Here is a 22,403-nt window from a genome sequence, read left to right as displayed (position 1 = left end):
GAACATTTTGAAGAAATTTTAAAACCAGAAATATTAATTAGGACACATAAATAAAAAAAAATTATCAATTTTATTTTGTATTTTATAATTTTATCTCATCAAAGATGAAGAAGAATATGGATGTCTGAGCATTTACGGGGCTGACGACCGTAATAGGCTGGTCTGAGTGATCACTTTACGCACGCGTAACATTCACCAATTCTACCCATTATCGACAACCACACTACTCAAATTCTTGGAAGCTCTATATATATATATGAACCAATATTGAAACATTGTTCTTGAATCACCAGAACTTCACTAGAGACATCTATTGGTGAAATGAAAAAAAAGATTTTACTGAGCTGACTGTTTGAACACAAACTGCTTTATGTGAGGTCCGAATCCTGGATTATGATCACATAAATGAAAAACGCCAGAAAATATAATTTTTATTTTTATTACCTTAGCATAAGATTTGACCAGTTAATTTATTTACAACATTTTGAGTGTGTCCAAATGCTTGTTCACAAATATGGATTGTCTCCAATTATAAGAGCTATTTTTCATATTATTTTTTGACATCTCATCAATCCCCACAAATTCCCCGATCGAGTTGAAACTCCCCGCCGTTTGGGGAATTCCCCACAGATTGGCAACCCTGCTTCATAAGCTGCTTCCAGTAGTGTACATACAGTGCCCATATGGGTACCTTGCATGCAGCTTTCTGCACTGGTGTCACAGACTAACTAATTTATATAAAGACCGCCAACTGCCTCGATTTTTTATGGCTGGAAGTGATATTCGCCAGCGGCCGGAAGTGACGTAAACGGCTAGAAGTACTAAGTTCCCGGCTGGGCGTGACTTCGCCGCGGCTGAATGTCGAATCCACCCGCCGAAATATTTATCATTATTTTTTCAGGTTAAATGGTATTTATATTGAAATTTGTTGAATTACATATTTTCAAAATTATAATATTAATACTAAAAAGAAGATATTTCACTATCTAAATTTATTTATTTCAGTGTAAACAAAAATAGAAAGGTCACGGCTAAAACGCGACATTTATAAAAAGAGTTCAGGCGATTAATAATGGTTACTCAACTCAGCCTTACAATGGTAAATGGTAATGGTAACTTTTTTTGAAATTATTATCTCAAACTATGTATAAATATAAGGCTTTTCAACAAAAACAAAAACGATAGAATTTTCAAATTACTATATTATATTTAAAATTCTAGAAAATACAATATTTTAAAAGGGCGGAAGGAGTGCTCACCACTTTCTGAAGTTATGTTTCTTAACGGGGGTGCCAGCGCCGCTTTGTGGGCGTTTTGAAAGTCTGGCTAGGCGCTTTTAAATTTTTTGCATTTGGGGGGTGCTGCGGAAGTTCAAGGGAGCGTTGTGTCAAGTAAGAAAAACTACACTTTCATACGCAAAATTTAACTTTAACTTTGGCATAATACTCAATATTATCAAGTTCTTCATATACGGATTTCTATTTTTCTATCGATAATTGTCTATAACCATAGTTTGCGTATATATATTTGAAATATTTGAACAACTTGTTGGTATCTCGTATTTTTCGTTCCCGTTTTGGTGTTTTTGTTAGTGTATTAGTGTGTCTCGTCATTTCTGGTCGTTTTTTGAACAATCTGACGTTTACGAGTCGACCCCCCCTGACTGGTGTGGTGTGGTACCCAGTCTACACCCACAGCAGGCTGGCGTTTATGCAAGTTGCCCATATAGCTACGGTAGGTGCACTTATCAGTAAAGCCCCATTGCAGGTACGTGAGCATTCAGGACGCCTATGTGGCCAGCATATTTACACGAGTGGGTATTCATGATCTAGATGGGTGCTTTCATTGAGAATAAGTAGAGATCCCTGTTTACATATATGTATTTATTATTTACAATATAAAAGTATGTACAATATGGTATATGTCGCCAACCGAGGCGAGGCGTGGATCAGGGTGGATCAGTTTTACACGAGAAGAACGCGAGTCCAGCAAGTGGATTTCCTGAAAACAGACAAACATTTGTGCTGAATGTAAATACATTTCATGTCATATTTAAGTACTAACCCGATTACGAGTAGAAATTCACGAAAGTAAAGTTACTTTGCTAATTGAGGTCACAGATTGGCATCCGCTCCTGCCGCTAACAGGGCCTTCACCACGTCCAGGTGACCCCCTCGGAGCGCATACACCAGGGCTGTCCGACCTGCAACCGAGGATATACATCAGTGCAGTCAGACGTGCGAGTAGTTAGATCTGTAATCGGCCAAGGATAGTATGGGTTACCTTTGCTATCCGATCGGTCGACCGCAGCTCCCGCAGCTCCCGCTGCCAGTAGTACGTCGACTGCCTCCGAGTTTCCCTCCTTGGCAGCCACCATCAGGGGAGAAATACCTGCTCCTACTAAATGAAATAAATTATAAGGAACGTGGTGTTTCAATAACGGGAGAATACCACGTTTCTTTATTAGATCAATTAAAAGAAGCTATTAAAGAAAAAAGGCGAGGAAAGCTTACAAAAGACAATGCACCCATGCACACAAGCCGTGTTGCGACGGCTGCCATTCACCGGTGCGGTTTTGAACAACTGCGCCACCCACCCTACAGCCCAGACCTGGCCCCAAGCGACTATCAATTGTTACCAAAAATGCAGAAAGAACTGCGTGGAAAAATATTGGCGACTACGATGAAGTAAAGTCGGCAATTTTGGCCTATTTTGACGCCCAAGACAAATCTTTTATTTTTGACGGTATTAATAAGTTATTTGACAGATCTAATAAATGTATTAGGGTTAAGGGAGAATACATTGAAAAGGAAAAATAGTTTAATGTTTCATTTCGTTATCCTTCCCTGTCATTCCGCGAACTTCTTGACCTCCCCTCATATATACAACTCTCTGAATCCGAGTAATAGGGTTCTCAATCGTGGGTAGAATGGTGAACGTCACATGCCCAAACCATCTCCACCCACCTTCCTTAGTTAGCTGGATAATGCTTATCTCAGCCTTGCCCCCATTCCTCGTATCACCATCGGAACATCTACCGAGAGATTCATTCCGACTGCATTCAGTCTACTCTCATCCTTCTATGCTCCACTTCCATACATTACCGGGACAGTGCTGCTTAGCTTTCCCTGATGGGGTTTTATTTGATAACACTGAATTCAGGGCACCATTCACTCTCCTTTCTATATATTAATCAATATGAAATGATCCTAATGTTCCTTGTTTGGGAATCCGCTGTAGAGTATGATATTTGTCCATCATATTTGTAATGGTGATGATTTAGTATCTCGCACTTAACAACATGACTCAGTACCCGTGTCTTGGCGGTGTTGCTGCAGAGTTTCCAGGGACGGGGCGGGGCCGGCTCGGGCAGTCTGGGCGTCCTCCAGCTCCAACTCGGCCATGTTGCGTTCTGAGGATCAAATAGTAAGTCGGTAAAGTGGGATCACTTGTCATCTCTTATTTAAGAATATTCTGAATATCAAAGTACCCGTGTCTTGGCGGAGTTGCTGCAGGGTTTCGGCGTGTTTAGCTTGCACCCTTTCCAGGGACAGAGCGGAGCTGCTGGGAGCGGTTAGGGCAGTCAGGGCGTCCTCCAGCTTTTTGACTTTCTGCTCCAACTCAGCCGTCTTGCATTCTGAGGAACAAATGTGTAGTAAGTCGGTATCACTTGTCATCTCTTGTCTGCAGGTTGGAAAACAATATTGAAACTTGTTTGTGAATATTCTGAATCAGTACCTGTGTCTTGGCGGTATTGTTGCAGGGTTTCCAGGGACAGAGCGGAGCTGCTGGGAGTGGTTAGGGCAGTCAGAGCGTCCTCCAGCTCTTTAACTTTCTGCTCCAATGGTGCAGTGTGTTGCAATATCTCCCGTTCTGAGGAACAAATAGTAAGTCAGTAAAGTAGGATCACTTGTCATATCTTGTCTGCAGGTTGAAAAACAATATTATTCTTCTTCTTCTTTATGTAGATCCTAGGTTTAATTTGCTAAAACTGAATTCAGCGCATCATTCACTCTCTTTTCTATAAATGTATTTATCAATATCAAATGATCCTAATGTTCCTTGTTTGCGAATCCGATGTAGAGTGTAATATTTGTCCATCGTGTTTGTAAAAGTGTTCAAATAATTTCTCGCACTTAACAACAAGACTCAGTACCCGTGTCCTGGCGGTGTTGCTGCAGGGTTTCCAGGGACGGGGCGGGGCCGGCTCGGGCAGTCAGGGCCTCCTCCAGCTCCTTAACTTTCTGCTCCAACTCGGCCGTCTTGCGTTCTGAGGATCAAACAGTAAGTCACTTGTCATCTCTCGTCTGCGGGTTGGACAGCTGTCTTGGTGTGTGTAAACTTGACGAGGTATGTTTTATACATCCACTTTTATTTTATCAAAGCACCGACAAAGCTGGCAAAACAATCCATCAACAACAATATTTTAAAGGTCTGAAATTTTTTAAACTAACCTTCTCGCAATATAAAAGTAAAAATTACTTATTTTCAAAGCCAGCGACGATTGCATAGGATCGCGGAAAGGTTTGAACCTTTCTTCAATTACACCCTCGAATACTTTATTTTGCTAAATGGTCCGAACCGTCATAATGTATAATATCGCCGAGATAAATCCCTGGATCGTGTATCTTAAGAAATTCGGAATTGCCTTGTAAAGAAGTTCCGAGTTAAAGCACCGCCAAAAGACATTTTCTGTTAAAGTAATATTATTGCAACCTGGAAAGATAGTTTTTTTGCAAAAGCACTATCGGTCTTTTAAAGCCGTTTAATTTATTCCTTGTCGACGTGTTTGGCAATATTGTTTCTTACTTTATTTTTATTATTATTAAGCATTAAAGTTTTGTAAATGGCGTGGCAATCAACTGAGGGCTGGACGAGGAGGCTGAGCTTTATTCTGGGGGTAGTAACATATCCTCGCCAGCCAATAGGAAGTGGAGCGATTCTGCAAGAGGATAAAACTCCATACTCCGACACGGGAGGATGATTGGAGATCGAGAGATGGGAGATTAGTTCAACATGGAGAGTAGATGAAATCACGTGGGGCCTCGCGACGCGAGTCATGTTGGGAGTCCACAACTCCGTAGAAGATACAGGAAGAACCTACGCCAGGTTACGAGACTTGTGTAAGGAGGGGAATGGAAGCGGTATACGGAGGAAGAAACGGGAGTCACTCGTTAGGAGAGTCCCACGCGGAGAGCGCGGCATATGGAGGTAGCCAAGAGGGACGGATTCCTGTGTCCAAGCAGCCGGTATAGTGGGATCGCCAGCCGAGCCTCCTGTCCGCAGGTCGGGAGCAGTCTGTAGGGAAGGGAGAGAGGAAGGACAAGAAACATATGGAAAATACTTAATACGTCATATTTCTTACTCCTCATCTTATTAAATCACCTATTTTTCCAGTTTAATGTGATTACAATTAGCTTCAAACCATAAAGTACATTGCACTATATTTTATACCCACGCACAGGATGTGCCTAAATATTTATAAAATAGTGTGATGATGTAAAGGAAAAATTACAAATAAAATAATGATAAAGGCAGTCGGAGGTCTCCTTTTAACAGAGTTCACACTGCATGTCTGGAAAGGCAATATTAACATTGTTAGTATAACATGCTCTGTGATTGGTCATTTAGACCTGCATGCTAGTATCGTTAGAAGGACTAGGCAGAGTGCGTCAGAGTGAGGGCAGACCGAGAACGCGTGTGATTAGTATATTGCGCAGTGTTAGCGGGTGAATAGTGCTATGCTGGTGGTGTATAGAGAGGCGGTAGACACAAACCTAGCTACTCACCGAGGGAGTGCAAACACCAACATGCTTTATATTCATCACTTTAAAATGACACATTCTTTGCACGATACAACATTAGGTATATCCATAACACGTTCAGTCCAGCAGATATTAGGAAGAGTCCTCAACTTATTTCCTGTAAAACGTCGCCTCATTTTCGGGAACGGTATTTACTTCTTATGTTTTATTTTGTAGCGTGCACACATCTACTAGTAAATATATTAGTCTAGATTCAAGTAGGTACTTGTTGTGGGTATACTTATGTGAAAGTGTATAGTTGGTAGGAAATGTTTACATTCCACTGGTTGTGAATACATTTACTGGCTTATACTTACTGCCTATTTCCAACTCCAGCCAAGCTACTACTTCCTCGTGACCACATATTTTAGCGGAGTCGAGTGGTGTTTTACCTAAAAACATTAAAAAATATAAAATAGTTTCACAAGAGCGGAGCTTGTACATTAAGCCTGGATACCCTCGACATCTTGGTGCGGAATGAAGGTAGAAAGACAGAAATGACTTGTTCACTGGCAGACATTGAATCGTGTAAGTACATACATAACATAATGGGGGTAATATGAACAATGTGCATTATTCGGGCATTTTGAACCAGCGCTTACCGGAAACTGGATTTTTATGTTGGATTTATTATACTCGTGTACCAATGTTCCCATCCGTGAATGTTTTCACTATATTCACACCTATCCGCTACACAGCGAAGCGTGTTTTTTGTGTGTGAAGTTGAAGGTACCTACTGAAACGCACCAATGCGTGCAACCCGTAGTCAATAGGTTAATCGTGGGTAGAATTGGCGAATGTTGCACGTGTGCACGGCGATCACTCAACCAGCCCATGACAGCTCACAAGCCCTGTAATTGAGCGCCCAGAGCGACGGCACAGTGAGTCTGATCTATCATGTATCTAGTGTCTATGTTAGAATTGCTAAGTTTTAAATAGTATATCTATAAACAAATGTGAACAAAACATTATGCATGAATAAACTATAAAACTCTCCTCCGCGACTACCGGTTTCGGAATAACCATTTCATCATCAGGTCAACTGAATCGTGAGGTCATGAAGTAGAGCATTTAAGTGGTATTACACAAAGCGAATGATGAATGATAAGGAGAGTGTTATATTACCATACCACAAAGTTAACAATGCTTTTAATATTAAAAATATATTTTTAAAAATCTATATTTTAAATCATTTGTAATTGCTGGCGCATAAAGGTCTTTATGCACCGTTTGCAAATAAATGTATATTTCCGTTTCTGCTAGTTAGTGATGATTCATGTAACCTATATACCATGGTGTCCTGTATGTACATTGCGTGTGTTGGGCATATTACTACTGCTACTACTAGTTACACTTACCTGCATTAGTTTGCAGATCTACTGTAGCCCCCGCCTGCTGGAGTGCCTGTACTACCGGGAGGTGGCCCCCACATGCTGCACAGTGTAGTGCAGTGTACCCTGTAACGGAGGATGTACTGTATATACAGGGTGTACGGCCAGCGCGAGGCCATGTAGCAGGACCGCAATACCTATCCCAGTAACCTCCCCAGTATGTTATAGTCACCAATAGTTTATAGTTGTTGCATTTATTTTGTTTTTTAAGTGAAACTTAAGGACTTCACTCGTATCGCGTGTAGGCCGCGACGTTTGCACATTTTTTATAAAGGAAGTTCAATAAAAGAAGAAATGAATGATAATAATAACAAATAAATAATTCGGGAACAAAGTGAATGGTGCACTGAAATCAGTTATCAAAAACCTATCAGCGGAAGCTAAACTGGCAGTGCACAACGGAATCCTGGTTCCAACTCTAATATATGGAAGTGAAACATGGAGTTGGCAAAAGAAGGATGAAAGTAGACTGAATGAAGTCGAAATGCGATCTCTCAGAAGAATGTGGAATCAGGTATTCCAAATACTTGAAAGTGGTCAGGTTAGTAGTCGTAACAATCGGCAGGTATGTATGAGGAGATGCATGAACGTGGAAGAGGCGAAGGAAGTTTGCAAAGACAGAGTGGTGTGGCGTTCTATTCTCTCTGCCTACCCCTGCGGGGTGGCGGGATGGTTAGTTAGTTAGTTATTCTAAACGAGGGAGATAATACATACACGGGTTTGTGTCATACACATACGCACACATGTCACAGAGTCCGCGTAGCGGGACCTCAATACCTATCCAAAAACCCTTCCGAGACCTTCTATTCCTCCTCCATTTCTAAGTTCCTTCACCTACTTCAACTGGGTACCACCGATCTGATCACCCCGCTTTTGTATAGTTATAAAAGAGTATGATGCGGTGCCTTATGCACCACTAATGCCAAATCTATATCCCAAGTCCTCTATATTTTCTTTGAATGTGTTGGTCACATTACTACTTCTACTACTAGTTACACTTACCTTCCTTAGTTTGCAGATCTAGTGCAGCCCCCTCCTGCAGGAGTGCCCGTACTACCGGGAGGTGGCCCTGCCATGCTGCACGGTGTAGTGCAGTCCACCCTGTAACGGAGGATGTACTGTATATACAGGGTGTACGGCCAGCGCGAGGCCATGTAGCAGGACCCCAATACCTATCCCAGTAACCTCCCCAGTATGTTATAGTCACCAATAGTTTACCTTTAATTATGTATTTATTGGACAATTCATCTAGCGCCGTTTTCAAGAGAAATCACTCGAAGGGCTAGGGGAAGTTGAACTTATTTTTCAGATCATTTTATAAAACATAATTGTCAATTACTTTTTTTACGTTTTGAAAAAGTTAAATGTGAACAATATTTTGAGTGTGTCCAAATACTTGTTCACAAATCTAGATTATCTCCCCAATTATAGGAGTTATTTATCATATGATTGTTTACATCTCAACATAGATGAAGAAGAACACGAAAGTCTGGGCATTTACGGGGCCTTCGACCGTCGTAGGCTTGTTTTAAGCGATCACTTTACACGCGACAACATTCACAAATTCTACCCATGATTGACTATCACACTAATGAAATTCTAGGAACTTATATGAATGATCCAATTTTGAAACATTGTACAAGAATCACTAGAATTTTCACTAGTGACATCTATTGGTAAGACGAAGAACCTTTTTTACTGAGCAGAAACTCTTATATTAGTATGTGAGGTCCGAGTCCTGGAGAAACCCCAGAAAATATCCTTTTTATTATTTTAGCTAATACATAATTGGAATTGGTGAATGGGAGACAGTTAATGCTAGAAAATGTTTAATTTATTTCATTATCAACATTTTAAAAATAATTTAGAAACTGACAGTTACTGGATTATTCACCATATGCATGATATCAATTATTCCAAATAAGATGTATATCTGAGCATCCCAGGGCTTACGACCTGGCATTTGGCTGACTCAAGTGATCACTTTATGTATGTGCATTCATACCCCCCTCTTTATAGACGGATTAGCCTCCTGCGAAGTCGATTTCCAGCTGTTAATTCATCTCTATGGTGGTCTGACCGCGAGTCGTCTACCTTGGGGTTGGCTATGCAGTGCAATGAAAAGCCCCAAATATTGTTTTTACAGTATATACAAACTTTTAAACATATCGGAAATCATCATATGTATCCGGATCGACTTTGAAATGTTGATATTTTGTTTTTTAGTTTAATTTTTGCAGTAAGGCTAAAAAAAATTGATTCTTTAGTAGATTAAAAAATCAGTGCTTGATTTAACATTTAATATATAAAAGGTCTTTATGCGCCGTTTGCAAATAAATGTATATTTCCGTTTCTGCTAGTTAGTGATGATTCATGTAACCTATATACCATGGTGTCCTGTATGTACATTGCGTGTGTTGGGCATATTACTACTGCTACTACTAGTTACACTTACCGAGCTTAGTTTGCAGATCTACTGCAGCCCCCGCCTGCAGGAGTGCCCGTACTACCGGGAGGTGGCCCCACAGTGCTGCACAGTGTAGTGCAGTCCACCCTGTAACGGAGGATGTACTGTATATACAGGGTGCACGGCCAGCGCGAGGCCATGTAGCAGGACCCCACTACCTATCCCAGTAACCTTTCCAGCATTTAATTACTTTCTTGCATTTAATTATTTATTTATTGTACAACTTATATTGTGCCGTTTTTGTGAGAAATCACTTGAAGGGCATAACTAAATACTTATTTTCACATCACTTTATGAAATATAATTATCCATTAGTTTTTTATTGTTCTTTTCTATAACATTTTTAAAAAATACATTTGAATCATAATGTAATAAGGAGATTTTCTATTCTGTATGAGTTCTCTACCTCGTCAGCAAGAAGATTTGTAAATTTGGAATAGAAACCTTGCTGGAATACAATTTTTTATTTGTGTTTATTGTTCTAAGTCAATGACATATACGGTGGAATATTTGTAGCAATTTTAAACATTTAAAGAAAACATTTATTATTACATAAAATTATTATATGTTACCTAATTTTGTTAACATCCTGGTTTGACATCTCTAAAGGTGTAAAACAGGGATGTGTAATGTCGCCTTGGCTGTTTAATCTATACATGGATAACTGCATGTAAGAGCTGAAAGGTTTAAATATTGGAGCAAGAATGAATAATTTGACCGTTTGTTGCCTTTTATATGCTGACGACGCTGTTCTTCTTGCCGATAGCAAAGAAGACCTGCAAACGTTGGTGACAAAAGTGTATAATGTGTGCAAGGAAAGTGTTTTATTGATGAATGTTAGCAAATCCAAAATCATGGTTTTTGAAAGAGATGAATAGATCTGAGTGTGAAATATTGGTAAATGGGGAGATTTAGGAACAGGTAGATGATTTCATATATTTGGGTAGTATGTTTTCTAGGGATGGAAAGATTGATAAAGACATAGAAAGGAGAGTGAATGCTGGGAACAGAGTGAATGGTGCACTAAAATCAGTTTTAGCAAATAAAAATCTATCAGCGGAAGCTAAACTGGCAGTACACAATGGAGTTCTGGTTCCAACCCTTATGTATGGAAGCGAAGCATGGAGTTGGCAAAAGAAGGATGAAAGCAGACTGAATGCAGTCGAAATGCGATCGCTCAGACGAATGTGTGGCAAAACGATGTTTGATAGATGTTCGAATGATGAAATAAGGAAAGAATGTAAGGCTGAGATAAGCATTATCGATAAAATTAAGAAAGGTGTGTTGAGATGGTTTGGACATGTGGAGCGTATGAGTGAAGAAAGAACGGTTAAACAAATTTATGAGGCGAATGTAATTGGAAAAAGAAGCAGAGGACGACCGAGGAAAACTTGGCACAATCAGGTATGTCAAATACTTGAAAGCGGCCGGGTCAGGAGTCGTAATAATCGTCGGGTATGTATGAGGAGATGCATGAATGTAGAAGAGGCAAAGAATGTTTGCAAAGACCGAGTGGTTTGGCGTTCGATTCTCTCTGCCTACCCCTGCGGGAAGCGGCGTGATGGTTAGTTAGTTAGTTAATTTTGTTACAATTTGAGCTTTACACGGAGCGAGGCCGACGGTATTCAGTATTCTAGCCATCGGACCGGGGACCCGGAGCGCGGTAACCAAACGCGCTAACCACTGCGCAACGGACACGGAACATTGAAGAAGCTATTAGCGGCGAGTAACTGCCCTCCCAATACCACTGTCCGAGGCACGCAGTTAGGCAAATATATATCATCCGGGAATGTGGAGGAACCAAACTAGCTTGCAGGGATAGGTGCCTTAACAGAGCGAACCATCTATTTGTTCCCAGACTTCCATATGGAAGTCTAGCTACTCGCGGGGCTTTCCACTTGACATTGGCCGGCAAAGGTAGAATAAATACAGTAATATTCTCCCACTTGTATATCATATCGCTTTACTAAGCTTTGCTACATTCCTCGCTACTACGCTTTGCTACATTCCTCGGTTCACTAGTTCAATAATCTTGGAATATCTTACCCTGACTATTTGTCCAGTTTACGTTTATATTATGTTGTTTAAGAAGAGTGTTGACCTTCGCCACATCTCCCCCTTCCGCTGCCTCCAGTAAACCTTGTCCGGACATCTGTAGAAATATAACCAATAAATTATAATAAAAACAGCCATTCCATCATCAGATTCAACATTCATAAGTAACAAAAAAACGAAAAGGGTCAATTAGCTAACAACGATGAATGCTCTCAGTTTTCTATTCATTGTTCAACATTGCCGGCATTAATTGAATGGTGATTTTCTAGAAATACTGCTACTATCCAGTAGAGGAAGAGATCCGCGCGTCAAGTGTGCCAAATATATGCAATGAATGCCTCACAGTCTCACGGTGTATTGTTACAACTTGTAGCGCGTGTTCCGGAAGGTTAACAATAAATCAAACTTAGTGTATTGGTCCGCAACGGGAACGCTATGGGACCAATTCCAGAACGCTGAGGTCCTATTGTCAGGAATGGAAGGCGGACTCGCGTCAATAATACGCACTGGATGCAACGAATAACTTTATTATTCAAAGTTGATATTGCGTAAGCTTGCAACTTTTGACTACCGTAACGAGTGGCGTGAATCGCTTCTAGATAACTGTCCTTAACTGTCCCTGGTGTTACAGTGGGTGGCAGGTTTGTATATCTATCCATAGATTGATAAGGACACTAATTAAATATGGTCACAAGATGACTTGCACATAGCTACAAGTGGAATTCCACCTGTTACAGAATCAATATTATGTCGGTTATCAGTCTATGGGATATTTATGTACTAAATTCTAAGGCGAATGGCAGGTCCATTACACAATGAATGCCTCACAGTCTCACGGTGTATTGTTACAACTTGTAGCGCGTGTTCCGGGAGGTTAACAATAAATCAAACTTAGACTAAATATTAGAGGCCGATTCGGGCTCATATTTATTGTGATCACCATCACCATACGCGCCGCTAACAGGACGGTCGTGCGGAATAAGGATTAATGAACCGTCAAAAGTTGGACAAATAAAAAGGCAACAATAAAAACGTTCAATCCTTACACGCATCTAGTAAGTTAGATCGGTTACAAATCTTACAGATAAATACAGTAAAAACTCACCCTGACAAGGGAATATTGAATGGCCAAGTCACACACAAGCGTTCACCCGGAGATTATATACTAGAATGCAGCAAAGGTTGAATGCAAACAACGGCTACTCAAATGTCATGTCGATAAGAAATAACTACCCGAAATCTTAGAAGACAGGACTTCCCCCACTAATGGGCAGTAGAAAGGGTTGTCAACCGACGGTTCCAGATTCCCCAGACATTATTTCAATTTACGAACAAAAATACATTTCTATAATAAAATTGCATAAAGTCATACTGCAAACCATAACTTATGTGTAATTATTATTATAAATTTTGACAGAAAATTTTACTTAAAATCATGGACTTCGACCTCTTCCTTTTTATGTTTGTAACATATAATTTTGTCTAGCCTTCCACAAGTCTGACGATGTCGGTAACGACGGAACCCGGTCACGGGTCAAATAAAATAAATGTGGAAAATCTGTTATTTTATCATATAAAAATTGTATTTACTTATGTCATATTTTAAAGTCGATCTGGAGGCAAAAGATGTCCGATGTTTATTGTTGTGTGGTCATGGGGGGAGAGGAACAGTAGACGATTGCTAGTACTTTGGTTTATTTTCAAAGGTTTGTTTTTAAACTGTCAACATTGTTTGTACGGACTGTCAATTTGACAGCTGACAGTTGATTTGTAGTCAGTACGTTTTGCCATTTGCAAGAGTTGAAACCGCGTGACGATCATGCGCGTCGAGGTTCGTTGAATGGGTCGAAAACAATATTCAGCTTGATCCTCTTTTCCAAGGCAAAATGTCATTAACCCATCGGCCTATCAGCCGATTTACATTTGCAATTTACGATTTGCGATTTACATTTGCAAATCAGCCGCCGTTTAAGCCACGCCCCCATTCGTGGCGGTTCATATTATAAAGATACTTTCGTGTGATATCTACTAATCAGTAAAGAAAGCTTTTTGTAAGGCATTATTTCTTATAATTTTAATACATATTTACTGACGACACTTGACTCATACTTTTGATTGAATTATCAACTAAAATCAGTGAGAAATCAAAACTGTACATCCCAGGAGTAATGTTTTATTGAGTTATTTTTTTAAAGTTTTCATGTTAATTTATAATATTTCTGATCTAGACACACGATAAAATGCGTGCATTATAGTTATATGTACCATATTTATTGGTAAAACAGTAAAAGTTATAATTTTATGACATAGTTGATTTTTAAAACTCGGTTGAATTTGAACGCCGTTGACGCCGCAGCCACGCGCGCGGTGTCATTGGTCGGATGTTGGACCGCGCACTAAACATCAAATGTTGAGTGCGCGGTACTTTTTTCTGCATTAAAGATTATTTCTGTTTGTTCTCGTTTTATCGGGTGCAAAATATTAGCGCCTCCTTGTTTGACAACCCCATATCACCTCCTCTCCGGGCGGGGCAACTTTCTTACTTGCGGGGATACATTCAATTTGTGTCTTTATATACATGTTTTGAAAGAAAACTGATATGCGGATGTGCTAAGCGGTATTGCCGAATTTGGAGTGGAGAAAACACAGAAGCCTTTGTCGAGACGCCCTTACATCCGATAAAAGTCACTGCTGGTGTGCTTTATGGGCAGGCGAAATCATTGGCCCGGGTTTTTTGTAGGCGATGCCGGCCAGAATGCTACTGCCAATGGAGAGCGCTACAGAACCATGATTACTGACTTCTTCGTGCCTCAGCTGAATGGCATTGGTGCGATAGATCCTTTGCAATACTTCCTTATACCCAACAGGTATTACACATTTACCCACAACTTGCAACTGCTTGTCAAAACTAAGTAATTTCCTTTGATCGTTGGATAATTTATAATTTTTAAATATTTTTCAGTACCACAGAACCAGACGCGCCAGAATCCAATAAAAATTTTAACTCTCTATTATTTATATTCACAATTATCTGAAAACTATATCATCTATAGTTCTGTTCTATCTGTTCCATGTTATTTCCCGATATCGCCTTTAAATTCTCGCATTTATCTTTAGAAAAAAATATAATTAATTTAAAATGTCCCGGTTTAGCACACCTGTAGCATTTATTTACACTTGAACGACAAACTACTCGTGTACCTGACCTGGAACATTTGTGACAATCATTTTTAGGTCTTATCGCCAACCGAACGATTCGGCAGAATTTGCGAATTGTCAACCCGTTCCTGACTGGTAATGATTCCTTATTTTATTTTTAAAACTGTTGACTTTTGAATATATTTTTTTTTAAATTCAGAACGATTCTTTAATTTAAATGTTTGATCGTTGACGCCATTTCAATGCATTTTTGAAAACTCAAAGCGTTCCCTTCATGAAATAAATGTTCTTTCGTCCTACATTCCTTTAAACCCATTTTGAAATACCTATTAGACTTGCATATAATCTAGATCCAAATTGGCAATTTGTACTTATCGATTTCAATCTTACAGATAAAATTTTCATCCTGGCTCATCATAAACGCCAATCAAAGCGCTATATAAAATTTTGCTCTCACGCGATGTGAATATATTTCCAAAACTAACTTCCGTTATGATTTATGTGTAAACCTTATACTAACGAAAAAGCTGAACTTGAAAGATTCAATAGAAGTGAGCGCTTTCTATTGGCGTTAAAATCACCATTTAGTACGGAGAATTGCAGAAGACGACCTCTTAATTGTTCCCAGACATCCGATCCGCGATGAAAGGGTTTGATTTGTGCCTAATGCATAGCCATCGGTCGATAGCAGCTCTAGTACTTGCATACAATGGCACGCGTGCACACCAACACGGGCTACCCGCACAGTACTATTTATGGTGCAGGACATTGGTACCATAAACCAAGCTAGGACACAAAATGCCGAACCCTCTTCGAGTGGAACGGAAGGTCTGCTGAGGACAGTCAGCAGTCTCTGTGAGCGGCTTCTCCTGAGGAGTTCCACGTGGTTTCCTCCCGGCAATGAGCAAATGCTGACACGTTCCCGATTGGCCCACACTAGATTATCCCTCCTGTTCCCGACACGGATTCAAATAAAAACATATTGGATTAGCTAAAAGAAACAAAAATCCACTAAATGATCTATAAACCTTGTACATAATAAATGCAATGGATAAATATCACGATGTTGGTGTATTGGCTAACAAATTAAAACGAAAAATCACAAGGCAGTAGATTTCTTATTGAAATCTGTACAGAAGAAATAAGGGAAATATGAAGGTTTAAACTTTAGATATTTTAATAGAACGAAAAACGTGCGTTCGTATACGTCATCGAACGTTTTATGACGTCATATGGTTTGTTGTCTATGGTTTATAGAACTGTAGGTTGTTTGTTTACCACTACACTACCATTTGTGTTATAGAAATATGAGGGGAGGGGGGGGGACCATAGACATCAAATAGAGCCGCCAATAATTTAGCAATGTTACCAATATTAAAATAACTCCATCTCTTCTGTGACGTCATTCATTGCCAACTTACGAATATAAGGTTTTTTCGTAGGCGAATTTTCCAAAAGAAAACGGCTGTTTTGAACACAAAACGAGCTTCATAAAATCCTTCATAGGTTGAGTATGTTAAATTAGATATTCCTCCGTCTGACAAAGATTCATTCCCATCTAAAAAAATCCTTATAATCCTCATCGCCAGTTGTTATGGACGGTGAACAGTAGAAGAAAGAATGTTGTAGAGAGTTCCTTATCCGATGTCGGATAGGTCCTCACCCAGACCCGCGCGTTGCGAGGTTCTGGGTGAGGACCTATATTTATATATATATATATATATATATATATATATATATATATATATATATATATATATATATATATATATGTAAATCAAATACATACAGATTTGATTAAATACCTACATATAGTACAGACTCTCAATATTGTGACAGTCGGTAAAGCAGATCGCGCAAATCTACCACCAGATGTCGCACTGAATAAACAAAAGACTTCAGACAGCAAAATATATTATATCGGGTGAACTATCATATTATATGTAATTTAAAAATATTAATTAAGAATAAACTTTTACTGTCTGTTTTTTTTTCCAACCCCGAGGATTCCGGCGCCCCGGAAGGCCGCTGACGACCATTCACCGACTATACTCAGCGGAACTTCGAGACGCCAGACTGACCTGGGAGGAAGCCAAGGAGATGGCGCGTGACAGAGTGACTTGGAGACGACTCGTGTTGGCCATGTGCTCCACCTAGGGAGCGAACATGGAAAGAAGAAGAAGAAGTCGTTTCTTCAATTACAAAGCAACACATTGTTTATTTTATTATTATACACCCACTAATTTACAAAGAAAAATATTACCATGTCTGAAAAGTTTCCGACCTCAACATAAAACTTAGGCATGTGTTTGGGCATGTTTTGAAAGGTAGGTACTCACCAAATTTTGACCACTTTGAACGCCCAGTTATTTTTTGACAGTCGTTTGAGTGAGTCGCCGTGAGCGTTTGTTCAAAAATGAAAAAAAATTGAGTAGCTTAGCAGTCATTAAATGTTTGTTTTAGACAGGCAACATTCATCTATGCAAATTAAAGACGAATTGGTCTCTTTTTCATCATTTACCGGTGTAAAATTTTGGGTAGCAGAATTTAAACGCGGACATACCAGCTAAGATGACGATGAACGGGAGTGGTCTAAAATTAAAAGTGATTTTTCACTCTTAAATTTATCATTAAAGAAACCACTTGTTTTTTTACCACTCGAGTTTATTTACTAGTTTCAGAAGCTTCGGGTCTAAATGTAAACTTAGTTTATATTTAGGGGAAAGAGCTCTTTGCGGTGGTATGGACATGTGGAGCGAATGGATAGCGAGAGAATGACCAAGAAAATATATGTGGCGAATGTGAGAGGGAAAACAGAACGTGGACGACCGAAAAAGACTTGGCACGATCAGATCAATCAGAACCTAAAATCTGGCGGTGTCAAAAGTCTGCGTAATCGGAGGGCATGTATGACTAGATGTATGGATGTGAAGGAGGCGAGGAGTGTATGTCAGGACAGAAGAGTGTGGCGTTCCATCCTCTCTGCCTACCCCTGGGGGAAACGGCGTGATGGTAGTAGTAGTAGTTTATATTTAGGCCTGAAGATGGATGCATAGCTTCCGAAAATCGACGTCATAAATAAACTAAAAAAAAACAATTGTTACCTTTAATAATTTCAACATGTCTTACTACGAGTAAATGCCGAAATAATACATTTGATAATTATTCTATTACCCTGGACTGGCACCTGAAGCGGAGGGCTGGTCACCACCTTTCTTCCATGTGTTAACGATCAAGATAAAACTGCATTCATATGGCGCAGTGCCCCGCGCACCATCAGCTGAAGACTCCTAGGTACGGTGAATCTGACGAAGGCGTCAGTGAATTTCGGATCATAAAATGAAAGAAATGCATTTTTTTAATTTTTTTTATTTTTTATCGATTTGCACATTGGCATAATGTACATCTAAATTGTCGTAATTCGTTATGCCATCACGGTCCAAACTAAACTCATCAGTCAGCAAAATGTTTTTAAAATAATCTTCTCCTTCCACATCGGCGTTGAGCATGACGCGACCAAACTCCTTCCTCCAGCGAATGAACCGGCTGGATTCGGTATGTGTGTCGGCCTGATAGATGTACAAAACACCAAACTTGTGAAAACACTAGTTCTCCGAGTCTTCCCGATTATATATATATATATATATATATATATATATATATATATATATATATATATATATATATATATATATATATATATATATATATATATATATATATATATATATATATATATATGTACATACATATATTTATACGTACTACTATTGAAAGTACAGTTTTTTCTTTGTTTTTGATTCTATACAATGCAAAACATTGATTCAATTACATAGATATCATTGTAAAGTACCTACACAAGATTACCATATGTTTTGTTTATTACTATAAAGTACATTCTATTAAATCCTGTATGTTCCGCGATAAGTAAATCGTGCGGACCCTGCGCGTATATCGCCCACTCCTTTCAAGAACGTCGTAAATCAAAAATTGTCAATTTTCAGTTGTGCATGTTTTCGGAATGCTCAGAAAATGTACTATATCCCAGCAAAAGCGGCATATTTTAAAATTAATATTTACCCGCTACAGGGCAGAAAGTGTCGTTTTTGCATGTTGAAGAAAAGGTATTGTTTAATTATTTTTTTAAATATACTAAATATTTTTCAAATGGAGAAAAAAACTTCAGGTTTTACCTAAAAATATCTGTTGCACAGTAAAAAGTTCAGTAAGTGGCTTGATATTTATTTTTAATACATTGTATTATTTTTTTAAACTTTGAAAACGTTCTCCTGAAAAATCAAGTATTTTGATTTGCGACGTTCTTGAAAGGAGTGAGCGATATATATAAAAATATGTTTATATATTTAAAAAATAAAAATAAACTATTTTTTTATTGAATTACGTTTTTTACGGACCTTCACTCGGTTTAAGCGCAACGTGTAATGGAAAAAAAACGCTTCCAGAACGTCTTTATATGAATTTTGATTAATATTTCCTTCAACAACATAAAAAAGGCCCGGGCACTTGGTAACGCATGCCATATCACTATTGCAGATGGATGTTTCAATACTTGTACAGCGCAATATCGCTCCGATGGCCTTCTTCCAACAAATTGTCGGCCTTCCGTGACAGCCTCCAGGCGGCACTCGCCACTGAAGACCACCTGAGGAAACAAGATACAAAATTAATTATCTGCGATGACGTTTTACTTGAAAAAAATACAAAGAAAAATTCTTCTTTGGCAGTGTAGAAAGTTTGTAACGTTTCAACCTCAAATACGGTCAGTAAAAGCAACATTTGGGAATATTCACATTTTCATATAAAATAATAAAAATAAAATAATAAAACCCTTATCCGCACCCAATGGTGCATAGGGCACTGCGTCCTATAAACGCAGTGTTATCTTGGTCGTTTACGCATGAAGGAAAGGTGATCAGCCCTCCGCTTCAGGTACCAGTCCAGGGTAATATTAAATAAATATGACAGTGAAAATTAATCACTTATATTTATTTGACCCCCCTTGGGAATCGAACCCGGGACCTCCAGAACGGTAGCCGAGCGTGCTGACCATTACACTACGGACGGAGACGGACACGTCGCTCACTCCTTTCAAGAACGTCATAAATCAAAAAACTTGATTTTTCAGGAGAACGTTTTTAAAGTTTAAAAATATAACACAATGCATTAAATATAAATATAAAGCCACTGATTGAGCTATTTACTGTGCAACAGGTCTTTTTAGGTAAAACCTGAAGGTGTTTTCTCCATTTGAAAAATATTTAGTTTATTTAAAATAATAATTTAACAATACCTTTTCTTCAAAATACAAAAACGACACTTTCTGTCCTGTAGCGGGTAAATATTAAGTTAAAAATATGCCTCTTTTGCTGGGATATAGTACATTTTCTGGGCATTACGAAAACATGCACAACTGAAAATTGACGATTTTTGATTTATGACGTTCTTGAAAGGAGTGAGCGACGTGTTTAATATTATGGTGTACAAAATACATATCGGTTTAGAAAAACATGGCACAATCAGGTATGTCAAATACTTGAAAGCGGCCGGGTCAGGAGTCTTAATAATCGTCGGGTATGTATGAGGAGATGCATGAATGTAGAAGAGGCAAAGAATGTTTGCAAAGACAGAGTGGTGTGGCGTTCGATTCTCTCTGCCTACCCCTGCGGGGAAGCTGCGTGATGGTTAGTTAGTTAGTTAAAATACATATCACCGAGGCATGCGGAATTTTTTAGGGAAGGAAAAGGTTAAAAAACACAGTCAACATACCAACAGAACTTATAAATAATGTAAGATGACAGCTTCATTACTTATATCCCAGTATTGAATTCGAAATAGTTCTTGTTTAATACCTTTTTTAGATTCGTCTGAATGCTGCCCGTCGAAATATCGCAGGTATTCTTTAGCTTCGAGAACATGATTCTTTGATGCATTCCAACTGTGATAATAGTGTCGTGAAACACATACAAGATCGGCAGGTCTTCTTAAAGTCTTCATAAACACAGTACGCGTGTCGAAAGTTCTCAATATGCCTAGTATGGGTGTAATTGTGTATTAGAATCGCCATGTTGCTGAATTGAAATCGGATGACGAAATACGTGTGCACTGTTGGTTATTCCAAACAATGATGTATGAATTATCGATCGGGCTTCTTCTATTTAGCGAATTTATCACAGAAAGGCGACGCCATCTGGTTTTCAATATAGAAAATATTGTAGGTTATAAGCGAACACGTGTCACGCCACAAAGAGCCTAGATGTGTGAACGCCTTCAGTCTTCATTACAAATATATATGCACCTTTATGATTTAAGTTGTTATCACTCAATCACATTTCACGAACGAAGGCGACAAGTCTTTTATCTTTTCATTGTGCTGGAAGATAATGTACGAGATATTCATCACATGATGTTCGCACGCAATGTTTCGCAATGGGTTCGACTCGTAAACACAGACTAACTAATTTATATAAAGACCGTCAACTGCCTCGATTTTTTATGGCTGGAAGCGATATTCGCCAGCGGCCGGAAGTGACGTAAACGGCTAGAAGTACTAAGCTCCCGGCTGGGCGTGACTTCGCCGCGGCTGAATGTCGAATCCACCCGCCGAAATATTTATCATTAATTTTTCAGGTTAAATGGTATTTATATTGAAATTTGTTGTATTACATATTTTCAAAATTATAATGTTAATATTACAAAGAAAATATTTCACTACGTAAATTTATTTATTTCAGTGTAAACAAAAATAGAAAGGTCACGGCTAAAACGCGACATTTATAAAAAGAGTTCAGGCGATTAATAATGGTTACTCAACTCAGCCTTACAATGGTAAATGGTGATGGTAACTTTTTTGAAATTATTATCTCAAACTATGTATAAATATAAGGCTTTTCAACAAAAACAAAAACGATATAATTTTCAAATTACTATATTATATTTAAAATTCTAGAAAATACAATATTTTAAAAGGGCGGAAGGAGTGCCCACCACTGCCTGAAGTTATGTTTCTTAACGGGGGTGCCAGCGCCCCTTTGTGGGCGTTTTGGAAGTCTGGCTAGGCGTTTTTAAATTTTTTGCATTTGGGGGGTGCTGCAGAAGTTCAAGGGAGCGTTGTGTCAAGTAAGAAAAACTACACTTTCATACGCAAAATTTAACTTCAACTTTGTCATAATACTCAATATTATCATGTTCTTCTTATACGGATTTCTATTTTTCTATCGATAATTGTCTACAACCATAGTTTGTCTATACTTATTTGAAATATTTGAACAACTTGTTGGTATCTCGTATTTTTCGTTCCCGTTTTGGTGTTTTTGTTAGTGTATTAGTGTGTCTCGTCATTTCTGGTCGTTTATTGAACAATCTGACGTTTACGAGTCGACCCCCCCTGCTCGTAAACCACAGACTAACTATTTTATATAAAGACCCCCAACTACCTCGATTTTTTATGGCTAGAAGTGATATTCGCCAGCGGCCGGAAGTGACGTAAACGGCTAGAAGTACTAAGCT

At 38.8% G+C, this 22,403-nt stretch overlaps 1 protein-coding gene and 1 long non-coding RNA gene across 3 annotated transcripts in view; both read right to left on the bottom strand.

The window, feature by feature from the left end:
- Positions 1-1,862: 1,862 nt before the first annotated feature.
- Positions 1,863-22,403, bottom strand: part of LOC148300014 (uncharacterized) — a 28,616-nt gene continuing 8,075 nt past the window's right edge. Inside the window, exons 1-13 of one of the 2 annotated variants that reach the window (XM_088275372.1) lie at positions 12,823-13,030; positions 11,709-11,814; positions 9,651-9,749; positions 8,198-8,296; positions 7,163-7,261; positions 6,122-6,196; positions 4,157-4,270; positions 3,739-3,873; positions 3,491-3,637; positions 3,314-3,412; positions 2,284-2,394; positions 2,101-2,203; positions 1,863-2,001 (exon numbers count right to left, since the gene is read on the bottom strand). In XM_088275372.1, coding sequence (XP_088131498.1) covers positions 2,115-2,203; positions 2,284-2,394; positions 3,314-3,412; positions 3,491-3,637; positions 3,739-3,873; positions 4,157-4,270; positions 6,122-6,196; positions 7,163-7,261; positions 8,198-8,296; positions 9,651-9,749; positions 11,709-11,814 — 1,173 coding nt within the window. In that variant the 5' untranslated portion in view covers positions 12,823-13,030 and the 3' untranslated portion in view covers positions 1,863-2,001; positions 2,101-2,114. Of the gene's footprint in view, positions 2,002-2,100; positions 2,204-2,283; positions 2,398-3,313; positions 3,413-3,490; positions 3,638-3,738; positions 3,874-4,156; positions 4,271-6,121; positions 6,197-7,162; positions 7,262-8,197; positions 8,297-9,650; positions 9,750-11,708; positions 11,815-12,822; positions 13,031-22,403 lie in introns of those variants that run through there. The other variant, XM_088275371.1, reaches the window with a different exon arrangement.
- LOC148300015 (uncharacterized) lies at positions 17,187-21,341 on the bottom strand. Its single transcript, XR_015839006.1, has 3 exons — positions 20,747-21,341; positions 18,051-19,539; positions 17,187-17,959 (listed from the first exon to the last, which is right to left on the bottom strand). It is a non-coding gene; the product is annotated as an uncharacterized LOC148300015 (long non-coding RNA).

Source organism: Brachycentrus maculatus, unplaced genomic scaffold (genome assembly GCF_059751285.1).
Source record: "Brachycentrus maculatus isolate JH-2025_06_01 unplaced genomic scaffold, ASM5975128v1 h1tg000852l, whole genome shotgun sequence".
Taxonomy (NCBI): Eukaryota; Metazoa; Arthropoda; class Insecta; order Trichoptera; family Brachycentridae; genus Brachycentrus; species Brachycentrus maculatus.
The sequence above is the reverse complement of the archived record's forward strand: the minus strand, read 5'-3'. Positions and strand labels throughout refer to the sequence as shown.